At 36.0% G+C, this 19,799-nt stretch overlaps 1 protein-coding gene across 1 annotated transcript; it reads left to right on the top strand.

The window, feature by feature from the left end:
- Nucleotides 1-1,447: 1,447 nt before the first annotated feature.
- Nucleotides 1,448-17,981, top strand: LOC144452068 (Golgi-associated plant pathogenesis-related protein 1-like). The gene is made up of 4 exons (XM_078143078.1): nucleotides 1,448-1,676; nucleotides 16,032-16,253; nucleotides 17,325-17,405; nucleotides 17,812-17,981. The coding sequence occupies exons 1-4, from the start codon at nucleotides 1,448-1,450 to the stop codon at nucleotides 17,979-17,981; spliced, it is 702 nt and encodes a 233-aa protein (XP_077999204.1).
- The last annotated feature ends 1,818 nt before the right edge of the window (nucleotides 17,982-19,799 follow it).

Raw genomic sequence — 19,799 nt, forward strand, 5'->3', positions numbered from 1 at the left:
CTCGCAGAAGAATGGCTGAACTTTGTCCGTTTTCAATATACCGACTTGCCAATATAAATATTCAATCATATAAATAAGAGGTAGAATTTCTAATGTTTACGTCTAGTACGCAGTCGTATTACATATAATCCTCGTCCTTCTCGCACGCCCACTTCAAATCAGGTTTGACATACTTTGAATGAGAAAATCTAAGAAATATTTCATTCGTTGGCACGTCACTATCATTCCAATCACTAACGTCGACGTCGTAGCTTCAGGGACTGATATGAAAGCGCAAATGAAGTATGAATGTACCGAATATATTCACCAAGACAGGACAAAACATGCCTACGCTCGGAGCTATACAACCTTATAGATAGATTGAACGAATGTATAATCTGCGGCGACAGTTCAAATTTGAAAACGATAAACATTTACTAGGATGTCGAAGAAATTACAAAGGTAGAGATTTGCACTTGGCAAAGCACTATATTGCCTGCAGTCAGTGAAGGTATTAAAAAGGTTACTCCGGGGAGATTTGGCGATGACGTCATCTTTAATTTACATGTCTACAATTCGTTATTACACTGTATAGTGACGGGGTTTGATGTATTCGCTACGGGACTCTATGAAATTAAACCTTATAGCTACAATACGCATACCGAATGCGGAGCGGAACTCAATGTCATTGAGCATAAGCTCTGAGTGAGTAGACAGTTGTTACTGGCATTTGCCATGATGGATTGATCCAGCTCGACTCTGTAATGGGCCATATACATATTTCACTGGTACCACTCCTAAACGTGTTTTGGATTTTGTAATACTCGTCATCATCATTGATAGCGGTCCCGCAGAGAGATCAGCCTCGTTATTTAATAGGTGAAACATAATTGCATGGGAGTTTTCACAGGCTGCAAAAACCGAAGAAGTTCCATTTGTTAAACGTCCACTGCGTTGTCCGAATAGTGCTCTCAACGTATGTCTTGACATTTAGATGCGGAATGCCCAGCAGATGACCGGGTTGACACACTGATAGTAATACACAGTTAGTTACAAGTCGCATATGCTACACTGCTTCTATTCGACGTAGCTCTCTGTGGAGAATTTAGGCACCAACTCACCCGACCTACGACATCAACCGAACACTCAACAATGGGCCAGAAAAGTAGTAAGAAAACGGAAGAAGGTAAATTCAATAATATTCGATTCTCTTTCTATAGTTAATCTATGGCGAAATATCATTTGCTGGTAAAACTATTAACAGGTTCAGTTTTCAGAATCCTTTACAAATATGTACGCTATTATGGATCACGTTGTACAAAGGTTAAAAGTGTATCCGTTCAGAATCAGAAGACGTATTTCGTTTCAACATCAACACTTCACACAGACCTACCACGACAAGTATTAGAAAAATATCTATTGATGAAAAATCAAAACTATTTCGCGGGGGATACGTTTCCATGGAATGATGCCCAAGAGGAAAGCTCGTTATCTACATCAAGCCATCGATAACATTGACGGTGTTACCAGTAAAGAGTCTTCAGCACAACGGAATTGCTTAAACCGTAAAGGTTACCGATCTGATCTGATCAACAGAGTCGAACATGTCCTGCTGAGAGCTTCTGGAACGGCAGAGAGCAGATCTGCAGATAATATGCAATGCGTGGAAACTAAATTCTTAAGGTCACAGACGTCAGGCAGGATGTGTTATAATCTTAAACATTAAACAGTGCGAACACGGGGCTTGCATACTATCAAACTCGAATTGACCTCTGGGGAAAATCTAGTTTACGTTGCGTGTAGTTTGTCATGTACCCAGGGTGGCAAGTTGACGTTGGGTCAATTGGATTATTTTCCTGATAGACTTCGTATGATCGGTAATTCACTCATCGAGGAGCAATAATTTGGAATATAAAAACCAAAGGAAATGAGCAGGTATATGTAAATCGAAGTAGGTCTAAATTTATTAACACTCAAATTCGATAAATTCATGTGTATGAGTTCATTTGATTATGTTATTTGCGTTATATACCTTGCAATTGGAATGTAAAGGGGTACTCAAATAGCTCTCGGCGCGAAAACGTACAACCAAGACTTGCAAATGCCGCATATTTCAAAGGATGGGGGAATGCGCAGATGTTCGCTGTATAGCTACAAGTCAGACGATTATAATTAGCATTTCGTATCTCAGTTAAGCCGCAGACACGTAATGACGAGTAAATAACCAGAGCAGCTGAGGTCTCGACCCGTGTACATAGTTTCCAATTAGCGGACTGGTAGAGTTCACTTGTATTGCAATTATCAATAATGAGACTCTCAATTATGTAACTATAGTATACATAATTTCAACATGTCATATTCACATTCTGTAAAATTGTGTAAAAAAATGAATTAAATATATGTCAGGCCCTTGGCTTTTAGGCCAAATACAAAAAATAGTGTGTTTCCAATAACCGAACCGACCCTAGTTTAAGCCGCCGACCCTAAACATTTTTTACATGCAAAAAGATAAAATTATGACAATTTACTTCTATTTCGCCATATATTTGCTTGCCAAAGTATCTTCGGTTACTTTTTTTAAAATCACATTTCAGAGAGAAACAATGTGATTTCAGCCTATAACAGCACAGTCTACATATTGTGTTTGTCTACTTCTGAATCTCATAATTGTCTTCATTTACTTCTTTTACACCTCATCAACTGTAACGGAAGTATTGTGACCAATGAGTATCTTGTCTTTGGGTCGAAGTAATTGAAAAAAAAATAAATAAACGTCAAATCAAATAAAATCCCGATCTACCTACCCTTTTTTCTCAAGTCATGTCATCGGAAACATTTTTAAAACATTTTGTGTTTGCCTAACAGACATACTTCAAAAAGTAAGAAGATTACATAGTTATACAACAAATACGTAAATACTTTTAGAGAATTATTCAATCTGTAATCTTTAAACAGGAATATTGCATCATTAAAGTCAACAATTAGAGAAATGTATAACTATGGATATGATAATAAATATGCTTGTTAATTAAAATGGTTATGATAATAGCAAGGTAATAGCTAACAGACTGAGTCATAAAACAACTCAATTATGCAATTATGCAAAGTGTCACTTTAGCGATAAATATAGTACCTTTTGAAGTTACACCATGATAAATATTCACAAGGCCAATACAATGAAATCATGACACTCTACATGACCTCTCGGTATCAATCGACATAGACATAGATACAGCCTGGAGTCAGGTAGATTATATGTGTAGATAAAAATACCATGGTAGTATTTATGTGAACATATAGTCACTATATCACGATGAAGATAGGTCATATGACAGTGATGGGGTGAACTAGTTGTAGAAAAGATTATAAAAGCGAATGGTGTGATAAAACAAGGAATAACGGCAAATTAAAGTGATTAAAATAAATATACTGTGATGAAGTATTGAATTATTGAAGCACTGCAAAGTGATACATTGTCCACATTACATAGACTAGCAAGCTGAGAGACACGCACGCACACACACACACACACACACACACACACACACATACACTGTGCATACACACACATACATACATACATACATACATACATACATACATACATACATACATACATACATACATACATACATACATACATAGAGCGATGGATGGATAGATAGATAGATAGATAGATAGATAGATAGATACATACATACATACATACATACATACATACATATACATGCATAGATAGATAGATAGATAGATAGATAGATAGATAGATACATACATACATACATACATACATACATACATACACACACATACATACACACACATACATACATACATACATACATACATACATACATACATACATACATACACACACAGATACACACATAATTATATATCTTGCCTAAGCCTTTTGCCAAAGAATATATATATATACATATATATTGTAGTTGATCAGCCCCTTTGCTGATTTTAGTAGTTGGATGGTTGTTGTTTAGTTCATCACTCTGTTTGCTGATTTCAGTGGTTTGTTGATTAGTTGATGTGTTTGCTAATTTCTGTGGTTGATTTTGTTTATCTTTCAGCTTTGTGATTTCAGTGTTTGGTTGTTTTGTTGGTTGGTTGGTTGATCTGTCAGTTTGCATATGAATGCACAGTTATACATCGAGGTAGATTGTTGGTTGTTTGTTGATATGCGCGCCGTTTCACTTTTCAAACCTCGGTTGTGATATGAAAGTGACATCTTCACTTAACGCGAATCCTGTTGTGGAATTACGGAAATGACACTCAGATATGGTAATCAAAAACACAATGACTTAATTATCATGCTTAATTATAAGAATAACTGTAATTATCATACACTATAACTTAATTATAAATCAAAGGTATTGATATTTTCGACATGCTTCGAATCGGGTCTTGGAATAGATCAGTCTGATTGAAAGCAGATATAGTGTACACTCGCGATTTCTTTTTGGCTGTTACGTTTACTGTCGTTTGTTCTTTTGTGAGCCCTCGTTACATACATCTGACACAATACCATAGGTTTTCCCAAGCCACACAAGAAATGAAAACGCTTAATATGCCAAAACATACGGGTACAGTACATCAGAGTGCTCTGTTCGAAAAGAACACGAGCACAGAGTGCAGACAACGATTTTATATCATTATTGTTTGGTTGTTCTCTCTCTTTTCTTTCTTTCAATTTTGAACATTGAATGTTATATTGATTATACTGATTCTAGTTGGCTACTCGTAAGTACGAGATTGGGTTCAAACCTATGGTATTGTGTCAGATATATGTAACTAGCACTCACAATAGAACAAACGACAGTAAACGTAACAGCCAAAAAGAAATCGCGCGTGTACACTACATCGGATTTTAATCAGATTGGGAGTAAATAGTGTCAACAGTATAATTAATTTTGAAAGTACAAGTTGTTTTGGGTACATAATATCGACCAATTGCAACACTTTGACAATCTTATGAACCATCAAGAACTTCTGATGTTCAATTATTCTGTATGATGATTAATTTGGATAATTAGTTTAGTTAGAACTAAAATCTCAGCTGGGTCTGGTTTAATTGCTTTCGATTTGAAGATGAGTCAGTGTCATGCAGTGTAACCGTTAATATATCAAAGCTAACTACAATAAAAAATCACCTGAAACGAAACAGCGTCTGGCTCAACAACAATCTCATCAATAGTGCTTCATGTTATAATCTGTCTAGACAAAAGTCTTGCTGACATTGAACAAAAAATCACCAACAGTAATCTTACCAACATTGCAACATTGTATCTGACTCGTAAACATTTTACCAACATAAATATTAGTCGAGTCAGACGATAAAATGTAGCACTATTGGTAAGAATTTTGTTAAATGACCGTAAATTGTACCAAATTTAGTAAGATTGTTATTAAGCCAGACGATAAAATATAGCAGTTTTAGTAAGGTTTTTGTTAAACCAGACGATAAAATGTAACATTGTTAGCATTTTTTGTGGACCCAGACGACGTTTTGTTTCAAGTTTAATTTCGTGTTGTCAATGTCAGTGAACAGTGACGTCACGGTATCAATGAAATTTGAAAATGATTGATCTTTGTAATTCAATAGATAAGGTTACACTAAGGAAATGGTCATTATTCATATAAGGTAATACAGGGGGAGGTAAAGTGTTTTATTAAGGAATAAATCTGATGAAAACTGTCTTAGAAATGTAAATATATTAACCAAACAACTGTTATAACCCACACATTCCGAAAATTGCAAGTTTTACAGGAATTTGCATTACAATTAAAGTTATAACACGTGTAGTGTAAAAAAAATAACAGTGTTTGATCTGTCCTGATCAACCATTCTGCTTTATTGTCACAACTTTGAACAAAGTTCAGTCAAATTTCTTTTCATTATTTATACACAGTGCTGTGTTATTTTATCTAAGAATGTTGGGTATATGTGGTGAAAAAATAAAACACAACGTTTAATAGTTTGAAAATAAATTTCTCTGTCACAGTAAATTTATGATATACAATAAGATAATGGACGTGGTAATCGAATTCGCAGTAAAACAAGTTTAAGTTTTAGAGTGTTTGTGTATTTAGATACTTGTGATATCCATTTCATTGACTATGGCATGTGAGGAATTATCATGATGGTAATGATATACGAAATATTATAGAGTAGTACGTCATATGATTGAGAACACCTGTCCTCATTCATCACCTATTTTAGGGGCATTGCCCTGCACTCTGATAAACCAACCATACTATGTGGAAGGACTTGACCTACATGTCATACTATGTCAAAGGTCATGGCAATGTGACTTAAGTTTGTCATTGCATAGACGTGACCAGATATTATTTTGTACTGATTATTGCACACTAATGCGGCCACATATGTAATGTGGTAGGAATTAAAACTAGGTCTGTCTGCCTCTGTCTGTCTGTCTGTCTGTCTGTCTGTCTGTCTGTCTGTCTGTCTGTCTGTCTGTCTGTCTGTCTGTCTGTCTGTCTGTCTGTCTGTCTGTCTGTCTGTCTGTCTGTCTGTCTGTCTGTCTGTCTGTCTGTCTGTCCGTCCGTCCGTCCGTCTGTATGTCCGTCCGTCCGTCCGTCCGTCCGTCCGTCTGTCTGTCCGTCTGTCTGTCTGTCTGTTCCCCTAAATTCACCAAACTGTCTGTCAACACCCAGCACTCAGCACCAGGCGTACCATTTCCAATAAAATGTGAAGTCAGTGGCTATAAAAGTCAGAAAATGTAAGCTCCCATGACAAAGATGGCATTGAATGTATTTCAACAGCTGTATATTTTTATTAAAGTGTTGTGTATTGATTTTAAAGCAACCAAACTGTACACAATTGCAGTATAATTCACGTGCTGTAAATTCTGCAGATGTACATAACTCCAGCTATGTCGTGTTGTATGTATTGTTATATATATATATATATATATATATATATATATATATATATATATATATATATATATATATATATATATATATATATATATAGTGTTATATACATATTATACACAATATATATATATATATATATATATATATATATATAACATTATTTCGTCAACAAACTGTAATTATATGTATTATTTGTGCCTGTGTGCCTGCGTGCGTGTGTGTCTGTCTGTGTGTGTGTGTGTGTGTGTATGTGTGTATGTGTGTTCGTGCGTGCGTGCGTGCGTGCATGTATGTATGTATGTATGTATGTATGTATGTATGTATGTATGTATGTATGTATGTATGTATGTATGTACGTACGTACGTACGTATGTATGTATGTATGTACGTACGTATGTATGTGTGTGTATGAATATTTTCTCTAAAAGTAGCAGGAAGAAAGCCCTACAACCCCCCCCCCCCCACACACACACACATTCATTTAATCATACATAATTAATACTCACTTTGTTGAACTCATCAGTTTTGTTATTTTTAGTTTTTTCTCACAAACGGGTTGGTGTTCCATACGATGTTTAACATGCAATGCCTTCTGTAAAGGTGTCTTTTGTCGCAAGGTTAATGTCTAATAACTGTACACTGCAGTTTGCTTTTATTGCGAGTTGACAATTTAATGAACTGTACAGTTACGGCTCACGAAGAACATTAAGGATATACAGTATGTATCGTTGACCTTTTTGGCGACAAACACAGATGATAACGGTTTGGTTATCTGAATTAACGGCAAACACCTGCATTTTGCGTATTTATCGCATTTGACCATAGACCCTGCACGGATAATTTACCCATAGCACCAAAGTAAAGCGTTTTCTGTATGTCCCATGATCGTTTATAGCATCCATATCAAATGTAAAAGTATACTGTTTCATCTGCTAATTGACCACATTAGAAAGGTCAAAGATTGAATGGGTAAACACGTCTGTATAGCAGTACACATACTATGGTGCAATATATCCAAACAAGTTCTTTTTGGGTCCGCACCGAAAATCAGCACCCCCAATGAATCTCGATTTCAACTTAATACTATAATACTTATAGATAAAATAAACCTCTAATTGACATGTATAATGAATCCCTAATTATTGGTATTTTAAGAATTTTCAGTGAATAATTGTTGGTTGTCTGATCGATAACATAATATCGAAGTTTCAGCTAGTGCAGGTTTAAACTTTAAACTTTTTAGTATATTTGGCCAAGAAAACTCATTCTCAGATAAAATCAATAAAGAATCTGGGGTTACCGTACAATTTATAAAAAATAAAATAGAGGTCAAAATGATGTCAAAGTGTAATCGTTTTAGAATCCAATATGGCCGCCGAATACTAAAAACGACTCCAATATGGCCGCCGAATACTAAAAACGACTCCAATATGGCCGCCGAATACTACATCGATATCATTGTGAACTCCACGGGATAAACAGATTGGTGAAAACAAGACCGCGAATCTCCCAAATCTCTTTGTTTAAACTTTCACAGGGTAAAGTTTGGAGAAAATAGTAGAACTTTGCTTTCAGGGAAATTTGTCCTTGAGATGTGGAAAAATCCTAAAACATCAAATGCACACAACGAAATCCAAACACGAGCATCTGCACGTAAACACGTAAAAATATAGGTGGTTAGGTGATGACGCACACCTCGAGGACACTACATGTCGCGTTTGACGGCGAGTATCACCTTATTGTTGGGTTTCAGGTCGGAATAAGTAAAAAAAACATGGCAAGTGCGTGCCTAGTTGTGGAAAACACTACAGAGTGACGTCAGTATATGATTGATGATCTCACGAAGTAGGCCAGAAGATGAAAGTAGGGGGATTACAAGACGAAACAAAATGGCATTAAAATAAAGTATTTTACCGCTAAAAGCAGATGGTTCAGACATCGCGATACTTAATACTAAGTCATAAAAAATAAGTCGTCGATCTGTGCTATGCATACTATTTCGTTCATGTCTTTCACGAGGCTGAATCATGTGACGGTGTTTTCGGAATTTGTAGCAACTCTTCCTTTTATTGCAGTTTTTTGGTAATATATTGCCTCATCAACGGAACACGTATGATGTAATTTCTAAACATATTCCATGTTTGCCATAACTTATCTATGTAAGTTCTGTATGTATGTATGTATGTATGTATGTATGTATGTATGTATGTATGTAACATGTATGTATGTATGTATGTATGTATGTATGTATGTATGTATGTATGTATGTACGTACGTACGTACGTACGTACGTACGTATGTATGTATGTATGTATGTATGTATGTATGTATGTATGTACATGTATTACGTCGTCAAGTATTAATTTAAAAGTATTTCGGATATGTACTTCACTTCAGTGCTGTCAGGGTATTGACGTTGAAAATATGTCGAGAAGCACATGTGCAGAGAAGGAATTGAACACTATGTCTATGACATATACTGCGTAGAATACGTGCTGGTAAGGCGAGAACAGAACGTAAACTCTAATAACTATAATACTATCGGAGTACGTAGTACGCACATTCTACACAAGGGTCACCGTATTATAGATTATCACTACGTTTTCTGTACAGGTACATAAGGTTTTATTTTACTGAGGCCGTGTTTAATAGCTTTAGAAATCTATGATATTTCTCCTGGGACGTGTCACTTTTGCCAAATATAGCCATTAACTCAATAAAGGTTGTCTAAAGAAAAACCCACTAATGACACACCGGATATATAGGTAAACTGCTATATATATAACGTGGCATTTTTATGCTCTCTGTAACCTTCCAACCTTTCAGGAAAGATTTACATTGACGCACGGCACGTCTCACTTGGCAGTATATATATCTACATGCGAAACGGCTTTACTGATATGTATGGGAAGCCGCTCAGGCCAAAAGTATTTTTTTATTTTTGCTATAGTATTTTATATTTTTCGTACTTACAAACTAATTTTAACAGTTTATGTACTTTTATTCCATGTTTACATTATTTTAATTGAAATAAGTTTGCATTTATTTGAGAATATTGTTTTATTTTTCGTCAAACCAGAATTTTTTTAAGGATTATATATAATTGAAAGTCAAAATATATTTTTTGTTAAAGTTTTTTATTTTATTTTTAAAATTATTTTTAAAAAAATTTCAACTTTTTTTTTTTTTTCTCTCAACTTTTTTTTTTTGCCGAGTCTGCTGACAGGCGCCGGTGCAGAGCACGTCGTGCTCGTACCCGGCGCCTGTCACGAGTACGAGGCGTGACCTTTGACATCCATTACGACGTGTTCCGGCGACGAGTGTGAAGCTACCATCATATTCATCTTCACGTTCAAAAGTTGACCTCTACGCTCAATGTGAATATGATAATAGCTTCACACGTTCATCATCAGATTCGAAGTCTCCCAAATGGGTACGAACATGCGTTCGGCAAATCACATATCCTTCATTGGCAGGTTGAAATCATGTGATTGTAATTAATTTTCATTTGACTTGCGTGGATTTGCATGCTCTCTTTTTATTTTTGCCAGAGTATCAAATTTGCACCATGAATTATTGTTGTCATGGACCATATTTTTTACAATCAATTGCGTTGCCCCTCCCCTATCAAGGGAACTACATACATTGTGACAATTGTCGTCTTGACAACACTATTTTGACAATTTGTGTAAATTTCACCAGTGTAAGTGTTAAGTGTTAAGTAGGGTTTCAAAGATAGTGGCACTGCGGGAAATCAAAACAATCCATGACACTAAGTGGCCAAGTGATATCACCTTGTCACTTGATGTCACGGATTCAAAACACACCCATCCAGACCGTATTTTATCACATTACTCATATAGGTGTTTTGTACACCCATATGATATACTGATATTTCATTTTCAAAGATATGGGAAAGGCATACTAAACATCCAAATTAGTTTTTTATATGACAACAATACTTTGATACTCTGACAAAAATAAAAATAGAGCATGAAAATCCACGCAAATCAAGGGAAAGTAATTACAATCACATGATTTCAACATATCAATTAAGGATATGTGATTTGCCGAATGCGTGTTCGCACCCATATTCGGAAGACTTCGAATCTTACTGATGATGAACGTGTGAAGCTATCTTCATATATTCACATTGAGGGTGGAGGTCTACTTTTGAAAGGGAAGATGAATATGAATATGATGATAGCTTCACATTCGTGTTTTGGCGTCAAATACACGTTCTTATTACCTTCGAAATTGATCGCTCAAACATTATATCAGATCTGAAAACTGTTAATTTACGTGTGATAGTATCTGTTTTTTTCCAACAACCGCGACTTCAGCCGCGTACGATCCATGTGCAACGGGCAAAGGTATTTCCAATGGGCCAGTCAGGTACTTCTCGTACGAGCGCACATGTTGACGTCGACCTACTGTATTACATACGTAGACGTGTTGTTCTCAACTTTTCATGATATATGCATGTGTACTCAGAACACCAAGAGAATGTATACTACAATGTACGACGAAGTAAACTGAATCTTTACAACAACAACAACAACAACAACAACAACAACAACAACAACAACGACGACGACGACGACGACGACGACGACGACGACGACGACGATAATGATGATGATGATGATGATGATGATGATGATGATGATGATGATAACAAGGCGATAAAAGCTGGTTTAGGTTGATATGTAATACAGCAGGTCGACATCAACATGTGCGCTCGTACAAGAAGTAGTACCTGACTGACCCATTGGAAATACGCGTTCGTTTTCCTCACGTTTTTGTTCCTAAAGCTGTTTTGCTCACGCTCACAGTATAGTGTACCATCTTATTTCAATTCTGGTCAGTTTCACAATAATGAATGTAATTGTTATTGATGCAACAAACTTTAGTTGTTTTAGATTAACTACCTTTACCCATTGCACATGGATCGTGTCCTACGTACTACATCATGTAATACATCATACATGCGGTCATAACATTAACGTGACGGTGTACACATGTGTGTACGCGGCTGAAGTAAATTAACAGTTTTGAGATCTGATATAATGTTTGAGCGACCAATTTTGAAGGTAATGAGAAGGTGTATTTGACGCCGAAACACGCCCGACTCGTAATGGATGTCGAAGGACATGCCTGTCACGAGCACGACGTACTCGTGACAGGCGCTGGTCAGCAGACTCGGCCAAAAAAAAAAAAGTTGGGAAGAAAAAAAAAAAAAAGTTGAACATTTTTTTTTTTGAATTTAAAAAATAAAATAAAAAACTTTAACAAAAAATATATTTTGACTTTCAATTATATATAATCCTTAAAATAATTCTGGTTTGACGAAAAATAAAACAATATTCTCAAATAAATGCAAACTTATTTCAATTAAAATAATGTGAACATGGAATAAAAGTACATAAACTGTTAAAATTAGTTTGTAAGTACGAAAAATATAAAATACTATAGCAAAAATAAAAAAATACTTTTGGCCTGAACGGCTTCCCATAGATATGGGGTCGGTGTTGACTTTGATAAAGAGTTTGTTACTGTCTTTATATTGCAACACCTACATCATTACACAAAATTCGAGTCCAGATGAATTAGTTGGTTGATATAATAATACCTTTATAGTAGGAGTCAAAGGAATCATAGATGGAACACGAACAACACATATATACAAACACACACAATTAACATGATATTACATTTCTATACGGTATATTACGTAACGTTACAGATGCTTTAATAATATCCAACTTATTTGCTCGTATGTGGTAACGTGAAACATACACTTCCATAGAAGAATGGTCCTCCGGGTGTACACATACCATTATGACATAACTCAGTGTCTACTGGAGTTACGCAGAGTACTCGTGATCAGCACGAGTAGTCACGTGATGAAATGGGAAAGTGGTTAATGAGGAAAAATACCAATGCTCAATTCATCGTTTTGTGGCGGTAAGCTATAATATAGCGAAGCCTTTTTTTGAAATCGCTTAACCGATACAAGTTTCCACAACCTGACGACTTTAATACTTTTATTGATAATTCAACTGTATATCGCTGTCATGAAAATGCTTGCACGATCTCACCCACTGCCTTTGGCATATGTAGAATTTGTCTGAAGGCTGGAGAATGTGCAATGTTTGCATCTGTTTGTGGCCTATCACTTTGTATTAAACATGTGATGTTACGCAGTGAAAACGATCAAAGCAACGGTTATGACCGTATCACATTTCAACATATGTTATTTGACCCTTCATATGCTCAGCTAATGGTGCTAGGGTGACACTCTAATATGACACCCCGCGTACAGGTCACTGAGTCAAATGAATTACTCTCAAATAGTTTATGAGTCGACGTGGGTTTCTGAAATTCCTTTTGGCCGTTCTGTAGATATCTGGAATGATTCAAAAAATAATCTCATCTGTGTAATTCCCTCTGCCGACTGGGTTCATTAAGGTCGTTATGTATATTCCAATTAATTACATAACAGTATCCCTGGCCACTCACTCTTTGCATTCTGTTGATTACATATTATTGAATTAGATTTCCCAGAACGTGCATAATTAGAGGAAATTGATGGAAATAGCCTTGTTCCAATTTACATGTAAATTACACCTGTTCAGGCATGAACCCCCTTTTGAAAACCTGGTTAAGTGTTTGTCCTCAGTGACGTCATTGAACTGTAATCAGTATAACTCTTGTTTCTACTTTATGCAGGGTATTGTACACACAGCTGGACAGAGAATGGCGGATGAATTTCAGATCAACCCATTGACTATAGTTGACTTGAGGACATACGTTCGTACGTAATAAGCACATACGTACGTACGCACATACATACATACATACATACATACATACATACATACATACATACATACATACATACATACATACATACATACATACATACAGACAGACAGACAGACAGACAGACAGACATACATACATACATACATACATACATACATACATACATACATACATACATACATACATACATACATACATACATACATACATACACACACTCACTTCAAGTTTCTTAGAAAGGAACTAATACCAAATTATTTTATACAGTACCCAACACGAGAAAAAGCAATAACCTTACTTTCGACCAGATATCAACTTACACTTTTCAGTTATCTATGTTTGTATTCAAAGCGTTTCTACTCAGAGAGAAGACGTTTTTGTCTTTGTAATTTCTAGTTTATTTGTCACTGTGTTCCAAAAGTTACTGTAATATTTATCCTCTTTTCGTCGAATGGCGGTGGTGGCCCTATTCTTGTGAAATAAATTAAATTAATTACACACACTCACACATACATATATTTATACATACATATATACATACATCCAGACACATATGCTACTGTAGATGTATGTGCTGAGATAAGATCTGATATTTAACACATGACTTATGTCAATTCATTGATAATTAAACCACCTGATAGACTATCGCCTGAGTTTTGATGCTATCTTGAGTCAGTTCTAAGATCTTGTGTGTTCCTTTCTCATTTACGTGTATTTCAATTCCATTCAGTGATTACTCATATATAGCTAAAATGATGTAGACTTGGTGTTTCACTCATGTAACACGACATTTAATACACACCCTCAGACAACTTCTAATGCAAAAGAAACTATTACATAGGTGCCGTGCACAGTAGGGATGTAGAAGTAGTCAAGTTGAAATGTTGATAATCAGTTAGAAAATAAACATTTGCAGCCATTAAAATCACCAAGTCCATGTGTAATGTTTTCATTAGAATAAGCCTGTTTCTACTGCATTGCGAAAGAATACCAATGCCGATCGTGTTCAGTGTGATTTGGCAAAGGATCCTGCTGTGTTTATTGTGTCTCTGTTATTGTTAGTCTAGAGTTGAAATATGTCTGTCTCTGTGCCAAAAACGCAATGTCTCATGTGTGAAACACCAAGCCTACATCATTTTAGCTGTATGATTTAATTTGACAACACACTGATCATTGGCGATAGCAGATCTGTTATGTTGACTAGGGTCTGAAAAATGAATAGATTAAAGCAATGAAGTGTTAATTCATTTCAATATTTGAATTCCCATATCTTGAATTGAGTATGAAAATATTGAAGTCTAACATCAAAAATGATTTATATCAATAATAATGTCTGACCACTGAGAATTTGGAAACTCATTAGCCTGTCTTCCTCATTAATCTAACTCTAAATTTTTTATACAAATGAATTAAAATTAATAACCAACTTTTTTTCTTTGGCAACAATTTCATATTTTTATCCTCCTGGGGTACGAATGATATTCATTTGTTTTATGATAAATTGTGAATCATGGCGAATTCTATTGCAACGTTGTTTGTACTGCAGATTATAAGTATACATGGTATAAGATGAACTCGCATCAAGTTACTCCACGGAGATGAAGCCCAGGGGAGTGTGTGTGTGTGTGTGTGTGTGTGTGTGTGTGTGTGTGTGTGTGTGTGTGTGTGTGTGTGTGTGGTGGGGGGGGGGTATTACCCAATTTTCTAAAGTGTGAAGACGTTTCCCATGTTATCGAACCATGATTAGGAAATTTTCCGATGAAAAGTCGCCGATGTTTAGAGATATTTTCGTGGAAAAAGTTACCCATTTGGGCGTCACATACCCGCCTAGACCTATTTAAGTTTATGGGTGTGTGTGGGGAGGGGGGATGGGGGGGGGTCAGGGATGAAAAGAAAACAAATTAAGTTCAAGTAAACCACGATAGTACTGATAATGTTGAATGTTAAATACTCTAGCAAACTCAGAACTTGAAATAAAGTCCATTCAAGTGACGTTGTTATTAAGATTCCAATATAGCCAATTAACCTCAGAACCTTGTCTGCTTCGATGAATATCTTACTACGTTTTATCGACAGTTATTTTTATAAATGTTGCATTTTTAATCCTTTTGAGGGTGTCTGCTAAAGGTTCATTTGTAGTTCATGAAAATGCAAAATTCAACGATGTTGGTAAAATTTTACTCGCATCAGACGACGTTTGGTTATTACTGGCTTCTAGTGTACGTATTCAGGAGATATTGTCCAATTTGAATAATTTAATCAAATTTGATTTGTTTTCTAATAATGCCTCTGATTGTATTTTGACATAGATCCCGTGACTACTTTTCGAAAAGAAGCATTAAAAGCCCACAATTATTACAGAGATATCCACGAATCATCACAGCTCCGTCTGTCCGAGAAACTTAACGAATATGCTCAAGAATGGGCTGATGAAATTGCACATAAGGGGAAGAAACTTCACAGAAAACAGGACAAGTTTGGAGAGTGTCTTGTTTGGATGTGGAATTCACAGGGTTCGGAATCATTCACAGGTTGGTATCTCATATATATATATATATATATATATATATATATATATATATATATATATATATATATATATATATATATATATATATATATATATATATATATATATAAATGGCCATATATGCGTTCAGACAAACGGACAGGCAGACAGACAACTAGACAGACAGGCGGAGAGGCAGACACACCGGCAAACATACATACAGACAGACAGACAGACGGACGGAGAGAGAAACAGAGAGACAGACAGGCAGGCAGAGAAACAGACAGACCTGTAAGAGAGACAGACAGAGAGACAGACAGACCTGTCAGAGAGAGAGAAGGACAGACAGACAGACAGAGGGACAGACAGACAGACACAGACAGACAGACAGACAGACAGACAGACAGACAGACAGACAGACAGACAGACAGACAGACAGACAGACAGACAGACAGACAGACAGACAGACAGACAGACAGACAGAGAATTGTTTAAAGAGACAGATTATGTTAAAAACTCGTGTTTCGGCTTATATTCCTGAAATAAGTTGTCCGACCTGGATGCGAGCAAGTAGAATTTAGTTGTGGGAGTAATTCAAATGTCTAGTAAGCACGTGACTAGATTATCGCCTTGACTTATCTTGAAATCTTCGCCAGCTGCAAAAGGGACATTTCATCAAATAAATAAAGATTTATTCACTAAAAATTGGTGAATTACCTATAAAACTATATTATATCTGTTAATTAGTGGTCAATATTATCTGTAGATAGTGAACAGGTAAGTTTAAATCTTGAACGAAAGCTACGGACCGAAAAATCAATTTGATATGATTTATCGTGTTTGCAGCTACAAAAAATACGTTTACCCACAGATGATGCAATACTGTTTACAATGTATGATATTCTGAGTAAGTCATTGTATGTAACAAAACCATTTTAATAAAAACCGTTTCAGTTAGTGCAGCTTTAACAGACAAGCGTTCTGGGGTCCCATGCAACGCAGCGAGTAACTATGGACGCTAAAGCTAAACATATGAATTTATTTAAGAAGACAAGCACGTTTTCAGAAAAATATTCCGTTCTGTTTTTGGCAGGACGAGTAGCAGTCGACGAAGCCTACGCTAACGTAACGAAGTATGATTTCAAAACAAATACGACAACAGCAGACAGTGGAAGTAAGTTTATGTTATCTCATCGAATGATATAGTGCCTGGATTTAAAAATAACCACCCTTTTAGCGCAAGGGGTCCGGGTTATATATGGGAGGATATGGTTTGAGGAGAGAGAGAGAGAGAGAGAGAGAGAGAGAGAGAGAGAGAGAGAGAGAGAGAGAGAGAGAGAGAGAGAGAGAGAGAGAGAGAGAGAGAGAGAGACATACATACATACATACATACATACATACATACATACATACATACATACATACATACATACATGCATGAACATATACACAGATAGATAAATACAAGAGTTGTATAAAAGCTTACAAACTGAAAAGAGTCAAGCAGATATGTTGGGTTATAATTTGTACATATTAGTTTCATGCACTTAAATAAATATTATGTTTCATTCACTTCACAGAAAATTTCACACAAATGATCTGGTCAACTTCAGTGGAGCTAGGCGTCGGCGTAGCCATCAATCCAAATGACCCTAGTGATATGTACGCGGTCTTTAATTACTTCCCTGCTGGCAATATACCAGGTGACTACAAGGCAAATGTCAAGCCCCCAAGAAGGAAGAAGAAGTGATGAGGACTATCACTCCCTCTGTAGTCTCGCCATGATATGTTTAAATGTGTATCGCACACAGTGATGAAATTCGGGGCCTCATATACAAGCGATTGTCACGTGATTGATGCAAATGAACGCGACAAGAGTTGACATGACAACCGTTGACATAGCAATCGTGACTGGCGAGACTCAAGTGACGTCATTCTGACGATTATCATTTACTATTTGTTTTAGGTCGAACTTGGTGTCTGGTGACCTTTTTATTTGTTTCTCATTGTGGCACCCTAAAAAGATGAAAGATCGGTGGTGTGGTGTGTTTAAAGTGAAAGAAAAATGGTGTGTTTATAAGTGGTTATGATGCTTTCCTATCAAAATTCAGCCGCAGACATAGTCTATTTCATTATCATTATATATAATTATTAGTAGAAGTAACATCACAGTGAAATGCACCTCAGAAATAAACTGTTTAAAATAAACTTTTGCTATTCTTTGCTCAACGAAACTCCAACCCATTCTCAGTTAAAATCCAGAAAAAAAATCAGGGGTCACCGCCCAAATTGTTGAAATAAAGGTCCAAATGATATCAAAATTAATCCATTTTAGAATCCAATATGGCTGCCATTCTAGAAACCAATATGGCAGCCACTTTAGAATTCAATATGGCTGCCATTTTAGAATCCAATATGGCCACTGAATACTATGCTACCTCTATGTATGATTGCAAATGTCCTTGAAAACAAGACAGTGGATCCTGAATTTCTTTTATTATGTCAAAAAGACCGGAAGCAACTAGTTAAGACCCCTATCGAAATGGTATTAAAGCATAAAACAAGATATTTTCAGAATTTTGATGAAATTAGTCCTGGAGACGCATTCTACCTTAAGGTTATCTTTTGTAATGTATAACTGTTTTCATCATCATCATGATCATCATGATCATGATCATCATGATCATCATGATCATCATGATCATGATCATGATCATGATCTTCTTCTTCTTCTTCTTCTTCTTCTTCTTCTTCTTCTTCTTCTTCTTCTTCTTCTTCTTCTTCTTCTTCTTCTTCTTCTTCTTCTTCTTCTTCTTCTTCTTCTTCTTCTTCTTCTTCTTCTTCTTCTTCTTCTTCTTCTTCGTCTTCTTCTTCTTCGTCGTCGTCGTCGTCGTCGTCGTCGTCGTCGTCGTCGTCGTCGTCGTCTCATTTTTATTATTACTATTTTCATTAATGTTATTACTTTGTGTCAGAGACGTATCGGTCGGGCCATGAGAAACAGGTAAAAAACGGTCACCCTCGTGGTTTATCACACAGCGACATTTCCTTTATGTTGCTGTCATAATAATAATGGAAATATTTCGAGTGATTTACAAGACATATCAGCCAGAAAGGAACTATCATTTGCTAACATTTTAATATCGACTTGACAATGTGCGAGTCGATCCAACGATGCTTAAAAATGAATTCCTTATAATAGAAAGTACAACAGTTTGAAGAAAACTTGAACTTGAAAAGCACACATCAAGATTGCGGCGAAAGCAAGATGTTCGACTGCAAATGTAAAGTAGACACTTGTAAAAATATAGCTATTCATGCTTCAGTGAATGTGAACACTTCACTTCGATTTCACGATCATCCGTCTGATGCCACGATGCATGAAGTGATGCCTGCCCGAAAGCGTTCTTTCAACCGGAGTTTTTTGTTACGCAATGTAATTGACAGAAACTCATCATAACTGTGTATCATTAGTTGCAAATCGAACTCTAAAACCTCGATGAGTCATCATGGTTTTTTAAAAAGACGGGGTATAACAAATGTAATGTGCTTGTAAAACCGATTCGCTTAC

The sequence above is a fragment of the Glandiceps talaboti genome, chromosome 22 (genome assembly GCF_964340395.1).
Source record: "Glandiceps talaboti chromosome 22, keGlaTala1.1, whole genome shotgun sequence".
NCBI lineage: Eukaryota > Metazoa > Hemichordata > Enteropneusta > Spengelidae > Glandiceps > Glandiceps talaboti.